The following is a 21,163-nucleotide window of genomic DNA, read 5'->3' as shown; positions in this document are numbered from 1 at the left end:
TTTGCACTTTCAAATATTTATTTATTTATTTACCAGATAAATCCTTTGAACAAAAGATAGAACGTGAAGGAAACGTATACATAAATACATTTTACTCAAATGTGCTCATGTATTTTGACACTCTGAAATTATAGCAAGTGTGTAAGGTACAGTTTACCAATTTTCGTCTCTGATATTATCTCAGGCGATGGCATAGCGTCTGAGACGTACAAGTGAAAGCATTTTGATTACTACGCTAAGATTTTAACGAAAAATGGTTATATAGGTCTCTGTAATACCGACTATTTACTACAGGCGAATGTACAATCTGATAGATGCGTATTCCTTGTTTCGATTTCACTTGAATAAAACTGTCGATTCCACTTACGGCTAAGAAGCAGACTATTAGCATTATAGAAATATTCTTCTACGTTGCGTATCTTCATTATGTTCCATAGCATTGGAAATATAATAAAACTGTGAATATTCTGATCGCATTGTAGCCCAAGTGTGCGAAGTCCAAATACTAATACACGGTAGTGTATATACAAAAAAAAAAAGGTAAGGAAGAACGAGAAGAAAAGAAAAAGCAGAGAAAAATCGAAAATAAGTGTACCATAAATGCATAAAAATCCGCAGTTTGCTTATAGTTTTTCTTGGGTCGGCAACTAAGTGATTGCTGATTTTGTCAATACCAGCTAATGATAAAATCCGCAATCACTTAATTGTCAGCCCAATAGGACCGATTGCAAGCGAACGGGACAAATGTCGAAACGTATTTATCGAAACGGTTTAAGGATTTTCTAGACGCGGTCGATTCTATAGAAACCGATAACGACGAAAGTAAGGAGGTTGGTGCCAAGTGCTTTCGGAAGATGCGCCGCGTATTGTGCTTGAACGATGCAAAAGAAACGTCAGAAATAAGCTGAGGGTGAAAGTAGGCGCGCGCGCGAAAAAGACAGAGAGAGAGAAAGAGAGAAAGATGGAGAAAGCGAGTGCAATGCACGAATCGCTGCTATGTGTTACGATTTACTGGCAAAAACAAAAAAACAAAAAAAAAGAAGAATAAGGCGACGATGCGTTTGTTGCATGGATAAACAGGAGAAACGTGTATACTTTGTGAACCGCACCTTTGCCTAACTTTGGTGGTTTTACGTCAGTCCTTAAGTATGAGTCATCTGTAACGGCAGGTTGAGACACTTGAATTTTACAAAGGAGAACCGTTTTAATCACATTGGTTAAACGTAGGGCACTATTATAAAATGTATATAAGTAGTAATAGAGTAATATAGTATATAATAGTAATTTCAATAATAATAACGATAATAATAATAACAATAGTAATGATAATAATAAGAATAAGAATAAGAAGTAGTAGAAGAAAAATAATGTTAAGAATAATAATATAAGTATATATGAGTAACAATAATGATATAATGTATGAATAAGTACATATATATATATATATATAAACTATGTATTACAGCGGTTACAGTGATTCGACGGAAAAATAGAAGATAGAAGAAGATGAAGAAGACACACCTGGCAATGAGGCAGAGCTGGAGCTAGAGTGTTTGTCGAACTCGTCCCCGGCGCCTGGTGTGTGCGTCAGTCGGAATAACAAAGCAGTTGTACAGCAGGGTTCAGGAAACTTAAACACCGCGTTACAACACGTGGCAGCGGTAACGTCGCGATAGAATTAATTTTATTTTATTATAACACAATTTTTTAATTACATGGTTTTATCGTTAGAAGGAGAGGACGTCCATCAACGAATATTTGAAAAATTAATTTTATATTAATAAAACACACCTGGCATTTACATGAGATTTAAATTATATTGGTGAAATTTGGAAAGATAACAGAATTGAAAGTCAGTCGTGGAATTACTTGTAAGAACCGCGTCGTACCGCTGTCACTGCATAAACCGTGGCGCAAAAACGTATTGTTAGATCTAATGAAGGCGCAGCCTGGCAGACAGTCACGGGCGTCTGTTCTGCTGTCTCCGAATCGAACGGAATCGGTATCTTTTAAACTCTGTGGTATCTAAAGAAGGAAAATCGAGAGAGAAAACGCGAACGATCGTAGGAACGACGTAAACGAAGAAAGCTCTAAGGGGCGGACGAACATTCACGCAGAGAGAACGGGACAGGCGGTAAAGCGTCGCAGAATAAATCCGTTGAACGTAACGAGCTAATGCTTCTAATGTGTCTAAGTGCGACGAAAGATCGAATGGAAAAGAAATGCGAATCCGTTCGTTTCGACGAGACGAATTATTCTCGTCGAGGCGAGTCGGACGGCGTGAACGCAAGAGACTGTGAAAATAAATTGGCCAAGAGAAGATGATGATGGGAAGAGGTGGGCCGATGAAAAGAAAAATCTACGCGAAACCAAGGGACGAAAGTTTCTTTCGCAAATAACAGAGAAACCGGGTGTGGCGCGTTTAACGACCAAAAGATTACGCACATGTTGCAGTTAGTGTGAATGGAGAATTTGAGAAAGCGGACAGATGACGTACCTGGTCCTCTCGCGTAAGGATCGCGTCCAGCTGGAACTTGTAGATAATCACGAGGCGATGGACTCGTGTGAGGTGCGTGGGTCAGAGCCTTCTGCACTAGACCTGTCAGGTTTGCCAGCTGCCTCTCCATGTGTTCTACCCTTATCCTAGACAAGGAACGAGCAAATTTTGGTTAACCGGCGCGTTTGTTACCACGGCCCGGACAGCACACAGTCTGTTTATGGATGTCGTAAAGACGTACAATTAATGTCCTAGAAACGTGTGGCGAAGATGCAGTTTGAACGTTCTGCGTCGGAAATTCAGGACAGTTCAGCGGTAATAGCAAAATTATTATAAAATAATTCCTGGTCTTTTGTAACACATTGAGAAATTTAAAGAACGCATAGATACATAAGCTGTACGTAGTTTAATTACAGTCGAATGCCGCAGTGTAAAAATTAAAACGTTCCGATCAAGTCGTAGGATGATGGAACTTGAAACGGACGTGAAACGTACATACGTCTTTGAGACATCGTGTGCTGTCTGGGGTGGTTCCGGTTTCTGCATGTTGTAGAAACCGAGAATGGGATGAGACAAAATCTAAATCTAATCGGGCTTAGTATCTTCCAAAGAAGCGTTCCACAGGATGCACGTACGCTTAGATATAATAAAATATCAACTGACGATAATGAGAATCGCGTGCAAGGTTCGTTCCGCATAACTCGCGATCTTTCTAAAGCCTACGTCACCAGAAGGCTATACACAAAAGCGCTCAGATACACATTCTCTCTACGACCGCTAGTCGGCATGCTACATTCCACCGATCCGTATTTCCAGCGCAGAGCCGTTTTCCGGACGAAAGGGATGCCAATTTTCTCGAAATTCCCGTCCTTTCGATCGGACACGGCGGAATACACGGCGCATTCGAAAGTTGCTGGACCGAAAACTGACTTCTGTCTAATAGAAAAGTTTCCCAGCTAAGTATAATTTTCTTATTCGACGCACGGTTGTCGACAAATTTTCGAAATTTTATCGAGCATGTGACACGATTATTCTTATTATGTTACAGGAGGAGCTGATTTAAATATCGCGTTACTTATAATTCAGGAATATAAACCTTTCGTAAGTATATGTGCAATTAATTGAAGTTAAGAAGGATCGCTTTCTTTTTGCATTTTCTCAAAGAATATAATTTCAGAATTGTATGTATGGGAAAATCTATGTCTGAACTCCTATAACTAACGAAGTTATACGTATACTGTTCGAGAAGCTCTTATACGAACGATTGTTATTGGCAACAAGAAATTTCAAACACGTTTTTCTCTGATCTATGTTTCTTAACGTGGCTTCAAATGTTCTGTGCACTTTCGATGCATGTATGCATCGTTGTGACCTGAACTAGGACGAATTCAATATCTTTTTTCCTTCTGCTTCTTTAAGCTTCCGAAAGTCAAATGATGGAACTTGATAGTGCCATTTTTCTAATTACCGAGTTTTTTTCTTTTGTTCAAACTATAGTAAAACGGTTGGAACTATGGACCACGATGGCAATGTGTACGTGGCCATGTAATACCATCGATTTTGACTTCTTTTTGGGGCAAAAAAAAACAGGTAGATTTTAGTAAAATATGTATAAATATAGTCTGAAAGTTTGACTGTAAAAAGTGTTACAGGCTGTTTGTACAAAAATTGCCTGACCTAAAAGAGTTTAGCGCTTTACGTTTGGAATACTCGCTTAAACGTTATTGTCCGGTTTATATCCTCGTAAAATAAGCAACAGGATATACAAGTGAGCGCCTCGTAAGAGCAACAGTTTAGAATCGAAAATATTTGCTAAATATTATTAAGTTGTTCGAAAAGTTTCTTTGGTTTCACAAGGAAACAATAGATGTACAACGTTTTCCGTTTTATATTATTTTGATCCATTACTTTTTTTATCCTACAATTTACATCGTATGATCGATTTTGCATTACGTGCAGTATATTAATACGTGCAATAAAAATAATATAAAAATGTTTCGCATTTATTGTCACCTTCTAAAACGAAAGAAACTTTCCAGACAATCTAATAATAATAAATATTAACATTTGTGTAAATAACATCAGTCCAGAAACTTGGGCGAAAATGCGCCGCCATATGCGTGTACCTGATAAATTCGAGCATTATGAGAAACGCAGGACCGTATCGAATTTTGCGTTTCCATATGGAACATAACTTATCGTTCTCCATGCATGCCTCGACGCATACTATACACATGCATTGAACGAACGACGACCATTCCTGGGCAGAGTGCGAGTTTTTCAATAGCCGTGAACGGAGGTATTATACGTGGATTTCGAGGCGAGGTTTCCTCAGGTCAATGGAATCGACGAGAATACCGATCGATGAACTCGAAACGGTTGATATATCGTGGAATATTATCCACCAGGCGCCAATAGCAACGACGAACGAGTATAAATAACTCGGCTAAGGGAGCCTAGAGGGAAGCCAGCGCGCTTTTCACTTTCCCTAGTCGTTACTCTCTCGCGATCCTCCGTTCTGCCGTGATAAATTTGTCAAGGCACCTACCATATCGATTGCTTCCTCTCCCCTGGGAACGGTAGTCGTCGTATCTATGGCTGACCATCACGACAAGAGCGACGCACAGTGGCCAAATTGAACGATGGAGTATTACCGGATGATCAACGAAACATAGAGCAACGAGAAAGCGAATACAGCGACGAAAATAGAGAAATTTTAAAATGCATGGTGAATATTCAACGCCTAAATGATCTATGAGATTCACGTTCGGTTTGTCTCATTACTCGTCACAATTTATTATGACGTGAGGACACGTACAATAAATCTGATATTACACGTACAATATTCTGATAAATCGTAATCGTTATATTGCATTGGCAACTAAGTGATTGCTGAGTTTGTCAATACCACCTAATGAAAAAATCCGCAATCATTTAGTTGCCAAGCCAATATAACTATCACGATTTGTCAGAATACAATTGGACCAAGCTGATAATTTCTGTCGAAGTGATTCGAAACGATGATCTTTATTTTGTGTATCGGTAAAATTTGTGCCACTGTGCGACGCGTTCGCAAGCGCATTCGTATATTCTGATCAGACGATATATAGCTTAAGTAGAGACAACCGGTCACGGTCAGACTCAGCATCTCCATTTACAGAGAATTTCGAGGTCTGAGGTCGCGGTTCTATCGAAAACTAGAGAAGGTAGCTGAGTACCGAGTAGCGTCGTAGCTCTGGCCACCGGATGGCAAAGGTGGCGGTGCCCCTGGAGGAAACGGGGATCGCGGAGGACCGGATGGCGGACGGCCTGGCGGTTTCACACCGTAAAGGTTGTACGATTCCTCCAACAGCTCCGTATCGCTGCACCACCCACAACAGAGATATACGTATCCGCGCTATCAGCCATCCACGAGAATCAAATTCGAGATCGCCACGACCAACTTTTGCTTTACGTCGTTGATACGATGTATCTCGTCGCACGCGCTTTTTGTGGTTCTTTCTTTTTCTTTTTTTTTTTTTTTTTTTTTTTGTCGGATAGACTGGGCTTCGGAGGAAGTTAAAGAAACGAAAGTAGCAAAAACGAACGATTACTGATGCCTAATAGTTTCTCAATTTTTACTTTCACGAATTATCAACGAGTTTTTAATAATTATTATGAAGACAAATAGAAGAGATTTTCTTTTTTTTTTTAATAGAACACGTTCAAAGTAACTACCTTTATACCTTGTTCAAGTAGTATGCTGCAGTAGAGCAGCTTGACAAAATTTTAGAAAAAGCTCAGTTCAGCTTGCAACTACTCTTCTTCGTTCCCGTTTTCAATGGATAATTTTAATATTATTTGTCACAAGGCTAAAATAATATTACGCTCTCCGTAAGCCTTGTAACTCTCGTAAAATACTATTGCAAAGTCGAATGGTTACTTTCCACCGCAGTCTATTTTATACGTATACATATGGGAAAATTCTGTATAAATATTGAGAAATTAGCGAAAAAGTATGAGAAAATCGACATGAAACGACCCAAGCGGTGGTCCGTGGAACTCCGGTTACCTGGCTTCCTCGTCGATGACCGGTGTCACTGTTCCCGAATACTGCGAGTAGTACGGGTCCTCGTAGCTGCTTCCAGCGCTGTAAGGACCAGGTGGATATCTTCCAGTTCCAGAGCCAACTCCTCCACCTCTTTCTGGACTGCTCATATAACCGCTTTCCCCGTGCAATCGATCTGTAGAATCGCAAGGATTAGTACAACCACGTCAAGGGCAAACGATCCGCCTATGCAACCGAAAATTATTTTAATAAATTCGTAGTTTAGCGGGCGGGGAAAATTTTAAATTGCACTTATGGGATCGCGATTCCAGAATAAAGATTATTATCGGTATCGATGGGGTCAAGAGAGAAAATGGACTATCCAGGTACAAGATATAGCGGCATCGTGAAGTAATCTGATGATTTCGCTATACCTTGATCCAGACTATGCAGACTTCGAACGTGCTTCTTATGGGATGTCAAAGAGTTCTACGAATTTTTATTGGTGATAATAGGATCGGACACGATATCATGGGGTTGACGGCGATGCTCTACTTTAGATACTGTATACCACACATGGGGAAGGTTACGTATACATTGCAAGATACTTTGAGAGTGTTCCAAGGGGTCGCGTCTCGTTCGACCGAATCTCAAAAATGCCAATCTCAGGGCCTCTCTCTCTCTCTCTCTTTCTTTCTCTTTCACTCTCTTTCGAAGCCATTCCGTTGCGACCAAACCGCCTCCATAGTCAAAATCTTCAGAGTCAATTGGGCAATGTTATGCAAAAACCTATCAACCTTCAACGATCTGAAATGGAGTAAATTTAGTGTGAAGTTTTTCATTTCAAAGAAAAGTAGCTTTATCACTGTTGTAGCTATTTCCTATACTTTATTTCTTTTTGCTGTTTTAGCATGTTTTTTAATGACTCATCTAGCAGTATAATTAATATTATTTAAAATTGTCTATGTAGTGTCTATTGGCTGATATTACTCGGCAATTTCAGTTCCGGTACGATCAGCATATCGGCAGATGCGTATAATGTTAACACTTTACCGACCGCTAGTGATTCAACAGCAAACGCACGTCCGTTCGGCAGCTCAGATGCAGATTCTCCCTGGCACCTGCTCTGTTTCGGTTTAGACTCTCCAATACCATTCTTTTCGTTCATCGCGAACGGTAAGTTTTTTAAATTGGTATAAAACTGTGGGAGCTTACAAAGCAACGCAACTGACGCAATTGAGCAAGGTACCTTAGCACTAAATAACAAATTACTGCTCAAATAATGAGAAAGATTAAAATGTAAAGTGTTAAACGTAAAGCGTTAAAATTAATTGCCACGAGTGAGTTTCTTTACGTTTATTGTTTCAAGAGGATGGAGAACTGATGCTGCGTGTCTTTCACTCTCAGCCAAGTAGTTTGCAAGTTTTCTGCAAAATAACTGACAAGCCTAAAATGAGACAGTTTCAATAATTTTATAATGCAAGAGTTGGTTTGCAAAACCAGAGATCGCAAAATTATTCACATTACAGATCACAATGTTACCTAATTCGTTCTTATTTTGAGGGTTGCAGGATTCCTGCGTAATATGGCCCAGTTAGCAAGCTGGATATCGAGATGGATAACATTCTCAAAAATATACTTCGTTAAACTGGAAATATATTTTTCACTTTCGCTCGATAAAACAATGCGTTCCTCGCCTCTCGGTTCGTAGCCGAGTTTCACCGGCTGTGAATCTTCTTGCCAGCGGATCCATCCGTGTCAACTCTGGCGTACGAATCCGAGCGACCACGAGATCGCGCATTGTCTAACGACCCAATACGGAAACCCTCGACCTCGTTTTCTTTTCTCTACACACAGTTTCGATATTCGAACGAGCCACGCCATCGGAGAGAGAGAAATATCGGGTTCGGCGTCGAAAAAGATCGCGGATCGAAAATCGAGCAAACTTAACGCAGAGAGCCGGTCGCGATCGACTGAAAAGGACCGAGAGGCAGAGCTGGGCATAGTTCGAGTAGACTTTTATCTAGACAAATAAATTATTCGAAATTTATTCACCGATACCTCGTTATGTGTCATTTTGCATGAAGACTAGTCGTTCACAGATGCCAATCCTTTTACTGCATATTAATCTCGAAGAACAAATTATTCCAAAATTCAGTTTCTAATTTTCTAATCAATTTATATTTCGTCAACGTATTTTCTAACCGTAAATAACAAAATTGACTAAAATCTGATTATCTCTACGCGCACAATCAGTCGAAATAAATAGAAAATAAAATATAATATATAATAAATAAATATATATTAATATATATTAACAAATAATAAGTAATATATATATAATAAATAAAATAAAATTCGCCAATAACATTCAATTCAAATTTCTTCATCTTTATTTGTTACTCGTCGTTCGAATCAATTTTGCCCAACTCTGGTCCGAGGTTTCCAGAGGGTTGTTTTAAGGCTACTACTGACCTGTTATACTATAGAGGGAGACCGAGCTGTCTCTAGAGAAGCGAGCCGAGCCCCCGAGGCTTCCAAGGGGACTCTTACCACACTGGTAGCTGCGAAGCGGCTTGGCCGGCGGCACCCCGCCACCACCTATCCAACCATCCGGAAAACCAAACAAAAACCAATGTACCCAGCTGGTCCGGTGTACGTCGCGTTTCTGCCCGACGTTCGTTCCTTTGCTAATTTGCGACTAGTAAAAGTGCACGGTATCGCGACTCGGAAATATTGGGTTGGCAACTAAGTGATTGCGGATTTTGTCATTAGGTGGTAATGACAAAACCCGCAATCACTTAGTTGCCAACCCAATAATCAGAGAATATTGGCGAATTAGACGACGAATGTGAGAAAATCGATGCTCTATATAACACGCTGTGTTTCCTGGATAAATAAATAGCCCCATTTTATAAAAAAATTGTACCTTTACATAGGCAAACAGGTTTTACCTATATAATTTTCTCTCGTATTATACGCGATCATTGTACAGCGTACGTTATACGAATTGATCGGAGAACAAAGGTGTTGGCAGACGAAAGAGAGTTTTTGCATGACAAAACAAAGCATGTCTGATATAATACTTCAGATGGAATGAAATAAAATTAATGCAATTTGTTTGTAGATAACAGCATACGTAGAGTATAAAATCAAAAAGGCAATATTCTTCTTTTAAAGAAATTAAAGAAATCGAACTGCTAGATGGCAAACATTTTTGCCTAAATCACATGGGCTTGAAAGCGGCTCACAATTTTCAGACATGTAAATGAGGTGACACATCATTATCATCTTCTTTATTGCTGTCACTTTCGTACGTTTCACATAATAAAACGTTCACACAGCGGATGTTCGTATAACGCAGGCTCTACTCTATCTAACAACTAATTTGTTATTATTAGGTTTGTGAATATGAAACGTCGTCCTCTACGGCAAAACTTGAACCTCTAAAACGTCGTATATTATTCAAAATAATTCCCACGTCGTTCAACAAAACTTTCTCAAAAACTATTTCGTTTCGTTATTGCGAAATATGTATTTTCCAATAGAAAAAGTCGAACATTTGTCCATTTATAATTCTCCTTAAAGTAATTAAAACTTAAAATTTACGCGTCAAAGAATCGCTTAGATGGAGCAGGAAATGCCTCAAACCGCTCCAAAATGCTAATTTCTAGAAACCATTTTTTAAAATTGAACTTTACGTAAAGAAACCGCACGAACTTTCTGATTATACATTAACGTCGCGATAAAGAAGTTTTATATTTTTATTATAAATCTTCCTCGTTAATCATCGAATGCATCGATTTATGACAAATTTCACAACGAGAAACAGGCGTATATCGTGCATCAACCTAATTACTTGACAACTACGTAACCGAATTTATGAAAAAACCAACAGGAAATATTAATTGCTTTTAACTTTCGATTTTAAAATGGGGCGTATCGTAACACATACTTCGTCTATACGCCTGATAAAATGCATCTTATATATTGTAACGAATAAATTACCATTTTACACTGTTCTTAATGAGATGTGACAAACGAACAGTTTTTTTCCCTTTAAAGCGTCCTTACTCCAAGGTTGCTTGTGTATTATGCACTTTTCCAGGGCGTCGTAGCAAAGGCGCGAAACGGATGGTCGTCGATCGTAGTTTGTCAGACGACAGTCGGGACTCGAGTCGATGAACGTGTTCGCGGAATCGAGACGACCTCCCGCGATCGCCGATCTCACGGACGGCGCGTGTACATTGCACAAGGATTCGGTGCTTGCATCCGCAAGGGACGAAAAGCGTTGGATCGGTGCGTTACTTTCCATCAAACGATACGAACGAGTATACAAGCTGAGGAAAGTATTCGAACATTTGTGGCGAGCTTTTCCTGTAGCAACACGGTTATTTTGAAAATTGTATGCCACAGAATCATCACGTAGAAATGCATTTTTATTCAAACGGATGGGAGTTGTTGCTAAATAACACTTTGACTATCACGCAAAAATCACATGTTTCGCTCAGGACGGCACGAGAGTATTTTTATTATTCAAAGCATGTAATGGTAAAATAATAATAAATTGATGATGTAAGCCAACATTCTCCCCAATGGACCGTTTATTTTATTGGTGGTCACGGGTGACCACCGTGACGCCTTGGTAACAGTTGATAGCGACATATTATAACGAGGCTTCGTTTATTTCAACAAATCATTCGCTTTCGTTATTTCGTCGTAGGCAAAACGTGCAGAATATATTGTTGAAGCGTGTAGAAGATATTAGTAAACAGTGTTATGATTATTTTTATGATTTCGACGAAACATTCGGCTGAAATGGTAGAGGACCGCAAAAAAAATTATCTTTGTGATAAACCAGTGGTAGTGTAGATTACAAGAGAGGAAAATGTGCTGTAGATTTATCAGATCAAATGATAGCATATTTTACACTACATAGAAGAACCCTCAAGTGGCATATAAAATTAGCTTTAGAGTTATTGTTAAATACATCAATTTCAAACGCGATGATACTCTATAAACAAGCAGCAAAAACAAAAATGAAGCTATCAGATTGTAGAATGGCACTCGCAATGCACCTTACACAGTGCCATTCGCCAGAGCCGACAAATATATTTATTCGACAAAGAGTACGACACGAAATGCAGATGAAAGAAGGGCTAGCGTACCTGGCATGAAAATTTTGCAGAGTGGTATAAAAAAATGTTAAACAATTAGGATCAAAAATTGCTAAGAATGGGACCAAAAAGGTGATCACCCATTGTCCAGATTGTATCGATGAGCCACATTTATGTTTAAATTGTTTTAATACAATCCACCGTTAAATGGAAGATTTCTTCTCATTTTTTTTATTAATGTTCTAATAAAAATGTTTAATTATTCAATGTGGCACTTTTTATTTCAAAGTATCTTCTATTTATCGGTTATATTCAAAATGCCCTAACTGTCAATTTTCATTCATTTTTTACAATTGTAAGAACGCGATAGTCAAAGTGTCGACGAAGTTTTTGAAAAAATGATGATGCGGCAATCGAAAATGGGTTACGCCTCAACTGTTTCGATTACGAATAACCATCATAAAAGATTAAAATTTTTTTTGAATGCTGGTATCGATAAACCATTAACGTTCTTTTTGGTTAAATCGTTAGTTTGGTTACCGATAACCATTGATCGGATGTAGGCAGAAAAATTGCCCGCCATTGATCAAGAAAACGGCCTTTCGTAATCAAAAACATTTCAACAAAGATATGAATATGATAAATATTTAGAGCGTGGCCTGCTCACCGATTTCAACGACGTTGAAATACCTCGTCAAGCTCGTCATTCTAAACAATTTTTTTCTATGTATGTTACCGCTGCTCGGTTTTAATTTCCGAGATATTCGCAAAAAGCTTTTGAAATTTGCTTGGTAATATTGGCTTGGCAACTAAGTGATTGCGGATTTTGTCAATAACACCTAATGACAAAACCCGCAATCACTTAGTTGGCCAATCTGGTCTCTGAATATGGCGCATTTTAGAGCACGTGGCAAGTACTGCAGGAGCTGATTTAGTAAACTAAAATAAGGGCAATAAAGATCGTATGAACGTACATGCTCCGTATGACCTTGTTTTCGAGTCACAAACAACTTATTTTTCCACGGAACAAGCTTTCGTGCAGATACGACGAGATTGAACGTCATGTGATGGATATGATAAAACGTATGTGGTTGTTATGCCATGCAGCACCCAAAACGTTACTTTGTTTCACGACAAATGGATGGGTCGTGCTGGGCCCACATCCTGACTAGCTTCAGCTCCAAACTTGAGTTCGCTCCTTTAAAGTCCGTAGTTTATAATAAAACGTCACAGTGAACGTTGACTGTGTTTCGACACTTTGTCAACACGTCGACTGAAATCACCGACAAATTCGTTTAAGACCAGGTCAGTTCAAACGAGTTGAAAATCCATGACACGACGTATACACGTTTGTATTGAAACTGGAAGTTGTGGCTTGAAGCAATTTCTCTGGCGATATATAATCAACTATTAGAACACGAAATGAGCTGTAACTCGAAAACAAGGTCGTATCGAGCATACATATGTTTGTACGAAAGTTTCTTTTTATTTTAGCCTGCTGAATCGTAGTAGTTCCAACATGTCCTGAAACGCTCTGTACATTGCATGTGTCACATTTCGAAGTTTCATTAGCATTGTTATTACGAGACTCGAGTTTTCTAGACGTAAAAGCTTTTCAAAAGCGTTCAAATACTTTCCTCGGCCAACGTACACGGCGACTGTTGTAATTAGATCAAACCATAACGTAGAAAGAGTGGAAGATAGGAAAAGATTTCATTAAGCAAAATATTGGAACGGTTTGAAAGAAATGTCTACGAGAAAGTAATCTCTTTAATCGCTGTAAACGTGTTTAGTGAAACGTTCGTCTATATTTCATCGTCTGAAACTTACATATGGTTTGGCCTAGTTGCGAGGAACACCCTGTGTACTGTATATTTCGCGTCACCTCCTCCAAATCGTTGCAACGGAGGCAACGCGAGACTCGTTCGACCGCCACAGAGAAGAGGAACTATCGAGCGTTTTCTTAGTAACAAGCGAGGTCAAGGACAAGTAACAACGAGTATGCAGCAACGTTAGGAGCATCGGACGGTTAAAATAAATCCGACTGAAACGAGTGACAGCGTGCGGAGAATGCAGCGAGCAGAGGGATTAATCAGCCGTCTATGTCGTTCCGGACACCTGCAGGTCCGAACATACGACCAGAATCGTTGCAATGTCGTCGGGCGGATGCATTCTTCGTGGAAAGTCGGCTGAAGCTCAAGGAAGAACGTGGTACAAGCATGGAGCAAACATGACAAGCACAGGCAGGAGGAAAAGCGACCATTGACGCCCGAGACTCGATTCCCGAAACCACGCGATTCCCATCCTCGAGAACTTGTCCGGTCCACCGATCACGAAGCGTCAGCGTCGTCTGTTGGAGACGATGATACGTCTACGCTGCTGTTTAGTTCATAAAACGTACAGTAAAGGTAATTATAAGTTTACGCCAAGTCCGTGTTTGTTGGAAAATCCACAGCACAAAAAGATTGGCTGTGACAGATATCTGCAGACAATCGTCTTAACACTTAGCCAACCGCCACAGCGCTCCGACAAGCCAACCTATACGTTGTGCATGTCGAATTTTTCCAAGTATCGAGGACTAATGTTCGTTACTTAAGAAACAAACAAGTCTAAAAATTATTTAAGTGGTGAATTACATTTTGCGGTGGTGATTTTCTTTAACGATTTCACATATTGTTTATAGAAAACGTGAAACTGAAAGTATTTAAAAGTGTAAAAAAATATAGGTAAAATTGAAAACATTAACGATGATTAAAGATAAATAACAGGACTTGAAGGTGAAATTAAAAATTCATAATGCATTTGAATATTCTTTTACAGTGTGCTATCGTTCGACTATATTGGATTGGCAACTAAGTGATTGCGGATTTTGTCATTAGGTGGTAATGGCAAAATCAGCAACCACTTAGTTGCCTATCCAATAACTGTATTTACCCATAACTGATAGTGTAACTTTTTAATTAATTTTAACACAACTAAATTCGTGTATTTTATTATATACTGTGGTTTATAAAGGCAGAAAAAGTGGCGCAATTAATGGGCAACAATTCCAGGTAAATAATAACTGATAATAACAAAGAAAAAAAAAAAGGAGAAAACGCGTTACGAAAGTCAAAAAGGGAGATCTTCCTGTTCGATTGGCTAAGTGTTAGGGTACAAATTTGCCTTGTTATGAAAACTTCGAGCAACACACCAAGGTGCCTTCATCCGATATCGTTTACAGCTGCAACGTACGCCTCGCTATTGGCAACGTTAACGCCAGCGACCGTTGCATGGAAACGTACTGTTGGTATTAATTGGTTTAATAAGTTTATTTATAATTATTAACACTAGAACTACCACACCAGTGAAATCGACTGGTTTCACAGTTCGATTTTCAAATTCCTACTCCATGTTATATTTTTTTCCGCAATGATGTAATGACTTTCTCAACGATAACTAAAAAAAATAATATAATGAACTTTATTTTGGTTTTTATGTATTCAAACTGAAAATAATTTTATATCAAGGCTACTTATAGCAATACCAGTGAAAATGACTGGTACTTGTCAAGGTGTAAAAGGATCCTGCAATCTGTTTATCGAACCCCAATTAATCAGTTTCCTCGTTTTCTACAACTTGTCACACGTTTTTCAAATTTTTACTGCGTATCACTCGATATGACGATATCAGTTATCAAGAAAATTCCGAATCGATCGTTGAATCGCTAAATGCTAACATTAGAAACACCACACCAGTCAAAGTGACTGGTTCTACAATTTTATAAACGTGTCAACTCTCGTTTAGGGATCATGGCTCCAGATGGATTAATAATACCAAAAATGTACTACATAATATGAAATTCCTTCCGTAAGAAAGTAATAAATCAATAAATATAAAAATATTCTATTATTAGGTATTTTTTAAAGACCAGTCATTTCCACTGATTTTGGTAGAAATATCTTCGTGTTAACTATCGGTAGCTCTAGTGTTAATTATTAGACCCGGCGCGGGACGCTTCGTGGACAGTGGGCCTTGCGTAATCGGCTTTCTAAGACTGAGTCTCGAGTATCGCGGATTTTCGTGTACCTGGAGTGGCGAGAGGTTTCGGTTGAGTAGGCGTTGCATTGGGTCCTCCGACTACCGACGACGCCGCAGGACTGTACGCTCTCATTAGTTGGCCTCCGCGTGGCAGAGTGCTGCTTCCTCCGACGTAATAGCCGCTGTTTCCGGAAGTCGAATTCTTCGCCGTCTAAAACACAGATGGTACGTCGAAACGTTACTCGTCTGACATAATCGACTGATACGATAAGTGGTAGTTGGGGCGAAAGGGACACATATTAAACGGGATATTATACACATGTACATAGGAATGACAGTAGTAGAGTCTCGATTATCCGAGCTGATGTGCACCGAGCCTATCAAGCCTACCAAGCCTATCGGATAATCGAAAACTCGGATAATAAGATCATAAGAAACATTTTGATTGTGTAATATTACAGATATATTGGGTTGGCAACTAAGCAATTGCGGATTTTGTCAATACCAGCTAATGACAAAAACCGCAATCACTTAGTTGTCAGTCCAATATTTAACATCAATTAACTATTTAATTGATTCAGTCGATCTAACTATTTATTTGATCAATCACATTAACGATAGTCGTCTATTTACTCTTTTGTGCTCTTTACGTTAAACTTTCGAGAAAAAGGGAAAAGTGCAGTTATGGCAAAATTCAAAGTATCTCGAATAATACGGAACATCGGTTAAACCAAATGATTGCGGATTTTGTCAATATCAGCTAATGACAAAAACCGCAATCACTTAGTTGTCAGTCCAATATTTAACATCAATTAACTATTTAATTGATTCAGTCGATCCAACTATTTATTTGATCAATCGCATTAACGATAGTCGTCTATTTACTCTTTTGTGCTCTTTACGTTAAACTTTCGAGAAAAAGGGAAAAGTGCAGTTATGGCAAAATTCAAAGTATCTCGAATAATACGGAACATCGGTTAAACCAAGTGATTGCGGATTTTGTCAATATCAGCTAATGACAAAAACCGCAATCACTTAGTTGTCAGTCCAATATTTAATATCAATTAACTATTTAATTGATTCAGTCGATCCAACTATTTATTTGATCAATCGCATTAACAATAGTCGTCTATTTACTCTTTTGTGCTCTTTACGTTAAATTTTCGAAAAAAAGGGAAGAGTGCAGTTATGGCAAAATTCAAAGTATCTCGAATAATACGGAACATCGGTTAAACGGGACTCGGATAACCCATGACCCGCAGACTCCATTGTACACAAAAGATGATAAATCTTTGCATTTTCGCATTTTAGTCAGAATGGCAAAATGTCATAGTATATACTACAATGGTAAGACAGAATCTATTTTGCATTACCGAGGAGACTGATATGTTAAGTTGGCAACTAAGTGATTGCGGATTTTGTCATTACCACCTAATGCCTAATGCCATTAGTTGCCATTAGGTGGTAATTACAAAATCTGCGATCACTTACTTGCCAACCCAATACATGTATGCATAAGGTATTAAGTATGTTTGATGTAGCATGTATGTATGTGTATGGGCATGCGTAAATGTGTAAAGTAATGTATATATATATGTACTATACATAATAATAAGGATAGAATAGACATAATTTTACAGATATAGAGAATTATAATATAAAAAGGGTAACCTGACAGTATATTAAGATATTATGGAGTGGTGCTGTGTTACATTATACCATGCTATCGACTGTTGCTTTTGGATGTGCTGTTGATTTTAAAATTAGATTATTTGCATTTATGTATTATTCCTTACATTGGCAAGCAGATCATGGTTTAATTCCAACGATATGCAACGTGAATGGAGCGTCGATAAGACCTACAAATTATTAGTATTGATAAATTCTCTCTTGTATAATGATAACAAGTTTGATAATAAAACCGATGAAATTTGTTCAAATGCAAAAGTTCGAGTGCCTTGTTAGAATGAGAAAAATATCGTAGAAATGAGAAAGATTTTTCTAATAAAATAAACTTGTAACTTGTCAATTCCATAAACTAAATTTTGGTTACATGGTTTACTTGTATTGCATGTTATTTATTTATTTATTTATTTAACGAATTACACCAGTACATGACGCGAAATATAAAAGGACGAACGCTAATTTTTAAGCCACGATTTGTACAATTTTATATCAATTAATATGCATACTTTGGAGGAAATTATATTATATTCGTAACAAAAAGGAAATCAACGATTTCGGTAACGTCGTTCGCAGTTGAACAAAATCTCCCGATACGATCCAAGTTACCTAAGCTATCGTCCGATATGCAGCTATACGAAGAAGTTGCCTCCTTCTAACAGATAATTCAAAACATATAACTTAAAAAGTTCCAAGATTTCTGAACGATCAACGAACCGATCGAAGATTTTAACCCTATCGTCTGTACGTACTGTCGTTTAAGGGTATGCAGCTTTCCCTAGTGTTTTGTGTTCCAAAAAATCCCCAAAAATTCTTGAATACTCTGCCTAGTTTCTACAACATCATCCTATACCTTCACCGTGTTAGCTTTTTCTAAGCAGAGCAGAATTTAAACAAAGATGTGGAAAAAATGCAAGATTACTTAAAATTACTAGTCGAAAACCACCAAATATACAGATGGAAGATTCAAAAGTGCGGCCACGTCCTCTTTGGTTCTACGCTTTGTTCCAGCGTGAGCATATTCAAATTGTTGACACTTTACCGACCGCTAGTGATTCAACAGCATACGCACGTCCGACCGGCAGCTCAGGCGCAGATTCTCCTTGGCGCCGGCTTTGTTTCAGTTTAGACTCTTCAATACCATTCTTTTCGTTCATTGCAAACGGTAAGTTTTACAAATTGGTATAAAACTGTGGGAACTTACAAAGCAACGCAACTGACTTAGTATTAACCCTTTGAGTGCTGTGGGCGCATATAGGTGTCTGGCGAAAGCTATCGGTGTGCACTAAGGACATATATATGCGCTTTCTGTAAGTGCCCGGCATGGACTAAGGACGCATGTATGGGTTTTTCAATTTTTCCGAACACCTACGCAGAAGTAATACTATTACGTTTGTGTGAAATAAATATAAATGCATTCCTTACGGCAGTAAACAAATGCCAATAGTGCCTCGTTATTGTTGAAGTGGTCACCACTTGTAAGAAAACTCTACATCTGGTTTTTTTAGTTTTCTCAGACACTGAATTTTTCACACACAACTAAATTATTAACTTGTGTTATATTTACTAAATTTAGTTTTCTAGTTTATTGTTTTCTAGTTTATTGCCCAAATTCTAGTTAACTGTAAATTTCAATGTTTATAATAAATAATTAAAAATAACTAAAAAATAACGCTCTTGAATCATTTAATCTCGTGCAAAAGAATTACTATAACTTATTACGATTTGCGCTTTGAATAGTCAATCAACAGAGTTCAGTCTAACGAAAAAGTATTCCGTCCACAGCGATCGTCAGCGCTAGACGCGCGCCGTCCGTACGGACGACATAGGCCGCGAGTAGTCAGCACTCAAAGGGTTAAATAACAAATTACTGCTCAAATAATAAGGAAGATTACCGGCGACAAAAAGCCGATTAATAGTCTATCGGTCGGTAAGCGTCGGCGACAAAAAACCGATTAATCGGCTATCGATCAGTAAAGTGTTAAGAATATTTTCATTTTTCAGTTGTGGCAAGTTTCGACTAATTCACTGTAGGAGAAAAAGCGCACGCAAGCAACTACCGGTAGAAAGTAATACGTAAAGCATTTCGAGCGTGCATTCGATCCTCGGACGACAAGAATCTTATGTGGAACATGACTTTACATTTTTGTGAAAATGCGAACGTTCCGGTTTGAGAGGAAACGCGCGCAAGATAAGCAAAAGAAGGAGACGCGGACATAGTCGCGGTGTCGTTTCGTCCAACGATGACGAAGATAATCTTCGTGTAAATCAAGGCAGACTGTGTCTTCTCATCTCGTTTTTACGCGAAGGTCGCAATAAACCGACGTGTCGTCGATTTCACTCTGATTTTACGATTCATCGGGAAACTTTCGCGTTTACCTCGACCTACGAGACAGATCACACATGCAGATAACTACGTTGCGACGTGAACAAATTACGTAAAAGCTTTGTGACACTTGAAATTGCGTACATAAACAGGCTGACGTCTTAGATACACGAGATCAGCTAAATTTTTATTTAGGTCTTCTTTGCCATCTTATGAAGAGATCTTCCAGTTGACAAAGTTCTACCATTGCACGCAAGGATACGCGTAACGCTGGAAAGAGCTCTTTCTCAAAGTCATTTTCTCACGAGCTTTCGACGTTATATCTTTAAACGGGATCTTTTTTTTCATCCATCTAAAGCTACAAAGAAATTGCATGGTCCGTGTTTTAAGTAAAAGCTGGTTCCATGCGAAACTCGTTCGGTTCCTGCACAGTGTTCTTCCTTGTTTTTCATAAAATTCGATATGTAATATTCGAAATTGATACGAGAATGACGTAATATAGGAAAAGTTTATCGTTTAGTGAGAGCGGTAATTTACGCTCAGGTAATACAATCTAACTCAATCTTTTAAATTTGACGTCTAGTTGCTTTCTCTTTGCCTTTACTTTGATTTGTTATTTCCTCGTACACAGCCGTGTAAGTGTTTGATCGAAAATCATCTAAATATACTTCGTGTCCAATAGCCATTTAATAAGACACAATATGGTAAAAATAATACGACGTTAACAATTCGTTTATAACAATAGAGCGATTGCAAAATCAAAAGGATAGGAGAAATTTGATTTTTCTTATTTTGCTGAGTAAGATATAAACAATAACGCGGATTGTTGCTCTCTTGAAACAGTTGCACAAGTCTATGTTTATTAACCAGGCGAAAGAGTTGCCTAAATATTAGCCAGGCAACACTATGTTTTTTATAGGACGCTGAAATTTTGAAATGGCTTCTTTCACTGTCTAATATCCTAGCTCTGCTGTCAAAGTTGTGCAATCGTTGTACGAGCCTCAAACCGATCTATCGCTTAATTACGCGTCTGTTACTTCGAACGAAAATCATTTCGTCCTATGCGTCATCGTTTGAATAGGAGCGAGAGGAGAGTGGCCAATCGACAAAGCAATTGCAAATGCCGCGGCTTCGAATCCTAACGACTTCTTCGATTTCCTTTGAACTCCTACAACTACACTCCTCGCCAAAAAGATAGCCCACGCGTGCTATCTTTAATTTCTCAATGGCGCGTGTCAAGTTTTTCGTCTGTAACGTATAATACGAAAACATTATGACCTTAGGTCAGGTAATTAGGTCCAGAAATGCGTTCTGCATGATTATTTATTTGTTCTTTGATTAAATTTATGTATCGGACACTACTCATTCTGCCATTGGTGAACTTGATACTTGTCTTGGCGAAATAACCGGGCCAAACCATCACGCTGCCTCCTCCCATTTGTCGTCGAATTGCTGACATTGTCTATTCTCTTATGTCACGAAAATAATATTGC

At 38.5% G+C, this 21,163-nt stretch overlaps 1 protein-coding gene across 24 annotated transcripts in view; it reads right to left on the bottom strand.

The window, feature by feature from the left end:
- The window catches only part of LOC100649948, a 168,294-nt gene that overhangs the window by 17,870 nt on the left and 129,261 nt on the right, over nucleotides 1-21,163 (bottom strand). For 8 of the 24 annotated variants that reach the window (XM_048413111.1, XM_048413110.1, XM_048413119.1 and 5 more), the window contains 8 exons: nucleotides 17,458-17,520; nucleotides 15,710-15,872; nucleotides 9,000-9,137; nucleotides 6,549-6,720; nucleotides 5,716-5,871; nucleotides 2,498-2,643; nucleotides 1,522-1,575; nucleotides 1,110-1,178 (listed from right to left, as the gene is read on the bottom strand). In XM_048413111.1, the coding sequence (XP_048269068.1) occupies nucleotides 1,110-1,178; nucleotides 1,522-1,575; nucleotides 2,498-2,643; nucleotides 5,716-5,871; nucleotides 6,549-6,720; nucleotides 9,000-9,137; nucleotides 15,710-15,872; nucleotides 17,458-17,520 (961 nt within the window). The remainder of the gene's footprint in view (nucleotides 1-1,109; nucleotides 1,179-1,521; nucleotides 1,576-2,497; nucleotides 2,644-5,715; nucleotides 5,872-6,548; nucleotides 6,721-8,999; nucleotides 9,138-15,709; nucleotides 15,873-17,457; nucleotides 17,521-21,163) is intronic. The other 16 variants (XM_048413121.1, XM_048413124.1, XM_048413126.1 and 13 more) reach the window with 13 other exon arrangements.

This window comes from Bombus terrestris, chromosome 16, assembly GCF_910591885.1.
Source record: "Bombus terrestris chromosome 16, iyBomTerr1.2, whole genome shotgun sequence".
Taxonomy (NCBI): domain Eukaryota; kingdom Metazoa; phylum Arthropoda; class Insecta; order Hymenoptera; family Apidae; genus Bombus; species Bombus terrestris.
Note: the sequence above shows the minus strand (reverse complement) of the source record. Positions and strands in the feature narration are given on the sequence as shown.